This window comes from Mesitornis unicolor, unplaced genomic scaffold (assembly GCF_000695765.1).
Source record: "Mesitornis unicolor isolate BGI_N332 unplaced genomic scaffold, ASM69576v1 scaffold4224, whole genome shotgun sequence".
In the NCBI taxonomy this organism is placed as follows: domain Eukaryota; kingdom Metazoa; phylum Chordata; class Aves; order Mesitornithiformes; family Mesitornithidae; genus Mesitornis; species Mesitornis unicolor.
The window spans coordinates 14,397-19,844 of NW_010181906.1; the positions used below are offsets into that span (position 1 = coordinate 14,397).

General features: G+C 43.8%; 1 protein-coding gene across 1 annotated transcript in view; it reads right to left on the reverse strand.

Annotated features, from left to right (window-relative positions):
• LOC104539905 (sodium/hydrogen exchanger 2-like) overlaps nucleotides 1–5,448 on the reverse strand; it is a 24,324-nt gene that overhangs the window by 7,551 nt on the left and 11,325 nt on the right. Inside the window, 3 exon segments of the mRNA XM_010183573.1 lie at nucleotides 295–476; nucleotides 1,551–1,621; nucleotides 3,598–3,687. Of these exon segments, the coding sequence (XP_010181875.1) occupies nucleotides 295–476; nucleotides 1,551–1,621; nucleotides 3,598–3,687 (343 nt within the window).

A 5,448-nucleotide genomic window follows, 5' to 3' on the forward strand; every position in this document is an offset into this window, starting at 1 on the left:
AAACATCTGTGAACGACGAGGTGTCCGCTCTGACATGCAAATATTTGACACTGCTCACACCACATAGAAAATCAGAAGCTGTGTTCATCAGTGCCCGCAGATTGCTCATCCACCTGATCATTTTTACTGCCCACAACCTAATCCTTAAACAATATTTACTTTGCATTTGTCCAAGCTATGTTGTTCCTTCCCATGGGATAGCCCAGCACGGAAGAGCAGAGGAGGCAGAGAAGTTTGGAAAAGCTTTTCGTAACTCTTCCCTCAAGGTGGGAGGGGTGATGGGAAGAGGACGACTGCAGGGGAGCACTCACAGCAAGGATGGGTGGGACGGGGCATGACCCAGCTGCCCTGCTTCTGCCAGCTCGATGGCATGCTTGCGCTCCAGCTTTTCGTAGAGGAGCACAATGCTCGATTTTGGCTGGTCATATTCTCGAAGCAGGATCTTCTGCAGGTATTTGCTGTTGAAATATTCTAATCTGTTTGAGGACAAAACAAGATGGACTTAGCCTACTCCCATCACTGCCCAGCAGCAAAATGAACCTGAGCAAGCCAGAAGGTTCATAACCCACAGTTGCCCCATATTCCATTATCATTTTTATTTTCCAGAAATCAATGGTCCAGGAGGTCAGTCCCTAACCATTTCTGCACAACAGTACATCAGCTAAGATATTAAAACCTCGTCAAACACAACAAAAACTCCCAAAAGTGCCAAATTTATCATGACCTCTACTATAAGTGCTACAAGTACGGAAAGTAGCCCCAAAGGATGCAGATTTAAACACTTCCAGATTCCCTCCTGAGTCATTTCCTCAAATGCAGCCCAACCTTTCGGAACGATCTGTCCAGTATCAAATACTGATGCTTGAATTTGGCTGTTTTTCTCTGCTCACAAGGATGCTCCTTAGCAGCAGAGATTCCCATCCCCTCTAGTGGCACTTCCAAGCACTGGCATTCCTCAGAAAATTCCTATCAGCTGCATTTACCAGAGTCCTGACTATGAAGTTAGTTGCATCTGTGTCTGCACAGCCAAGGAATTAAACCTGGTAGATTGTTATTATTATATTTTATGTTACTTGTATTTTTTTAAAATCTCTTGTGTGTACAATACACCAGAACTTAATGAAAACTGAGCACTTTGCTTCAGAGATCTGTAGATATCACATATAATTTGCCAGTCCACAACAAGCAGTTGCCCCTCCAAGTGCTGCAAGCTCACACTTTTAATGTTAATTGTGTACAGACTGTGCTGGGGGTCCTCAGGTGCCCCCTGTGCTGGCACGGCCCTTTTGCTTCCAGCAGATTTCTTTGGATAAGAACGGATAAACACAATAGGGGAGGAGAAAGGAGCCTTTTTAGCGCGAAGTACGACAGGAGGAAGTGCCTTGAGAACCTAGTCTCACCTTGGACAAGGAAAAACCACCCCTTTGTCACCTGGGTTGTGCCACAAGGATGATCAAGGCTCAGCTGTCCACGGTGGAAACTTAGGGAATAGAAACCAGGGCTCATTTTTTGCTACGTATGTACACAGTAGTATTTTGGCAAATCCTTACTTGTCTTTCCAGTAATACTGTCCCCAGTGTCCAGATATATCTTCAATGCCAGCCAGCAAATGATCCAAGAACTAAACAGAAGAAAGGATTTAGCTATACACCGGTTGCACATGTTGCATACTTGATGAACTCACTCAGCAAAAATCAAAAGCCCACAGACAAAAACGAAGGACACTTTCAGCTCAGTAACACAACACTGGTAAACAAGAAGAGGGGCTGAAGGGTAAATTCCCCATTTCCACAGCGTGGCTGATGGCTTGCATGTCCTGCAGATTAGGCCTTGATAAGCAGGAAACGTTCACATTGAGGTTTTTGAGGACAATTCGTTGCAGGACACCAATGTCTTCAGGATACAGACGTAGATAGTGTACAAACGATGCTTTGACTTTAATAATAAATACTGCCTTCCCCCAGACACTGCCTACTAAATAAAAACAGTGGCCGTATCATGCCTTATACAAAAACACTATTATTGGTTAAAATTGTATTAAAAATCCCAGACAGGTTGATTTTTCCACCTAGAAGTTAAATCTCTGTAATTTCCCAAATTGTTTTCCCTCCTATTGGCATGTCTAAGCTGGGAGAGGGCTCTGCTCTACCACAGTCAATGGCCCTCCACACACAGGTATCGATGTCCCTGGAGCTTCCTCCACATCTAATTTAATATATATATATTTTTTTATTTTCTTTTTGTTGGGTCAGACACAGAAAAAACGCAGAGCTGTTCACTTAGCAGAGCTGTTGTGTCCTCACATTGCTATCAGCTGCTGTATGGTCTGAGGGCCACCAAATGACCCCCCTGCACTAATCATTGCTCTTGCGAGCAAGAATGCCCCGACTTTCCAGAGAAATAAATTTGAGGAAGAAAGCTGCTGCTACGTGCCTGGTTTCCAACTATTTGCATTGTTACCTTCTCAACTTAATTGGTTACGTAGCCATTTTCAGCTCACATTTCCTAATAAACACGTTTCCAGAGATGATTTACTATTCATACACTAACAAAAGAAGAAGGTATTCTCTGTTCGTGACAGGAAAAGCCTCTTCAGCCTATTGAACTCTTCTGTTCACCTCAGACAAAGCCCTGTAATACAGCCTAATTGTGAGGGTGCCAGGCAGTTTTTATAAACATCCTCAGGCCTAATGTCTTTATTTATAGCTACCCAAAAAGAAGACAAAAATATTCCCAAAGGAGCCATATCTACAGAAATATGACTGGGCATAAACTATTAGACTCAGAAACATTACTTTCAAGCTAGATGGAGGGTATCAGTGCTTTAAAAACCACATGCCACAGCTCCCTATCAGGCTGAGTCTCAGACTGGAGGAGACCTGGTGCAAAGCCTCTCTGATTTGTTCCTCAGTGAGAGCTCTCATGGAGGGCATTGGTAGGGTCCAGCCAAGCTTCCCTCCAGCAATGCAAAGCCTCAGCAAGGTGTGCAGAGTTCCGTGCTTCCTCATGGGGGTGACCCACTCTCTGGAGAACTCCTCTGTAACTACAAAGGCCAACGTCTGGATGGCAAGAGCAAGGTGAACTAAATTCCACCTTAGGGTTATGGTGACTTTGGTGGTTCCTACCAACACAGCGTTTTCCTTACCCTCCCTTTTCTAATTTTTTTTTTTTTTTGCAAAAATATCAAAACTGATGGTGGTGAAGTGACTGGTGAACACATGGAAGATCCCAACCCTGAAAGGAACCAAGTCTCAATTTTCTTTCTTTCACTCTTCTCAAAGAAGCAGAAAAGTTGGCATTAGGTTTGAGTATATGGCATTTGGGCAAGTGGTTATCTTTTCCTGTGATGTTTGGGCACCACCTAATGCAACATCAGCCTGATTGAGCCGGTGGCTGCTATTCCAATGAACATAATAACCCATGGTTAGGAAGCTGCAGAGGACTTCAAATCTGGACAGGGCTGACCTGCAGAGGATTCAGGCAAAATTGCAGATCTGTAGAGACCCTGGAGACACACCACAGTTTGAAAGGACCACACTGCTATCAGCAAAGCACATTGGAAAGCTCTGGCTGTGTGTTGATAGGTGCATCACTTACCCGAATATGGATCTGCTCTCCCACTGTGGGAGCACTCTCTCTTTTCCTCTTGACAGCCAACAAGTCAACAAGAGGACGGATGGTCATTCCCTGCAGCACGAGCACAAACACAAAAATCAGCCTTTCCTCACATCAAATGTCCTCAGTGTCAACAGAAGCTCACATACAGGATTCAGAATGGGGATAGGCAGAGAGAAATGCTCTGCCCTCCTCATTTGGTATCTCAAAGGCCACAAAAAGTCAATCAATAACTTCAAGGCCAAGCCTGTGGTTCGCTATGGCTTGTAGCCTACCAGATGGAAAGGGGCTTGAAGCATTCAAAGTTCAAATGCCCGAAACAATGATAGTCCTCGAGACCTCACAGCACGCAGCCTCTGCTAGCATTTGTCTGCTAACTTTGAGTATTATGTGTCACAGATCATTACTCCAACAATCTTTGATGGCTAGCCAGTGGCTAAGTTTACTAATCAACATATCCACCTGGTGGGAAGCATCAAGAGAAGAGTTTTAATGTCCTTTAAGCCTTGTGAGAGAACTTCTAAAATGCTGCTGTGGCGCGTTTCTTAGTCTGCCTTCAGTATGAAATGACTTTACTGGGACATGTTTACAGCAAAAATGATGGAGTAGTTGATGTTTATGACTTCTGAATGTCACAAACACTGGCACAGAGGAGAGTTGAACACATTTTTAATTGCAGAAACAATTAATGTGTCATTTTAATAGCTAATAGCAATAAAAAAATGCATCGCTATTCAGAGTAAACAACATAAAACTCACAAATTCAGAAATAACAGATATTACAAAAATTAAGTAGAGAGCACGCAATTTGGTCTCTTGCCTTCACTGCGTAATCAGCAGCATTTGTTTTCATTTTGGCCCTTCCTGACGTTGGGAGCATTATGGGACTCCCACACATCATTTACAGGCCATGTGTCATTTCACAGCACACCTGGAGGTCTCCTGTGATGCTCCTCCACCCAACTAGGGATAAATTATCTGAAGGGCATCACCCAATGTGGATGGCTCTACCAAGGCTCACACAAAGTTTTTCCACTGCCAGCATTGCAGTAGCTAATGGGTCAGTGTAGGCAGCAAACAGACGAAAAAAACAGCTCTTCAAAATTATTGCATTTGCTAACAATTTCATGAAAGAGGTCAGAGGCCAATAGGATGAGAGTGAACTTTAAATGGAGAATGTGGCATTTCATTTTTAAACCACACTGAAAGGCAAAATGGAGGACTTTCTGGTCTATGTGGCACATATCCAGACCTGCCTGGAAGCACTGAGGACTTGACAATTGCTCAGTCACCCTTCTCCAAATTATTAACTGGGCTTGTTGTGGGAAGAGTCTTATGCAAGTGCATTAGAAAGGCCAAAATAGCCAAGTTTCCCTGAGTTATACAATGCATTCATAGACCCATGTGTGGACAAGCCCAACTGCTCACACATCAGTCTGTGTAGCACAATGCTTTTCAGACAGCATGGTCGGGATTTCCAAGAAAATTAAGCGAGTTTGTGCCCCAATAGGACTCCCCAATCCTGCACCCATCAATGAGCTGGCAGCAGCACCATGGCCTTCAGAAGCTGTAGGGCACATTTGCAAACCCAGGTTTCTGAAGGTTCCCCTTATAATACCTGCTTGTGTATTTTTCCCTATGTTTTCTGTGCTGAGCAATTTCTATTTTGAAAATAGTTTTCTGTATCTGAGATTTCTATTGCTGTACTACAGCAATATTTTTCTGCTTTTAAGCAGGCTTACTTCCCCCGCTTCTCGTGGTAGCCTCAGCTACACAATACTGCAGGTATCCAGAGCCTGAGCAAAGCCTGTCTTTATGGATGCTATGTTCCTG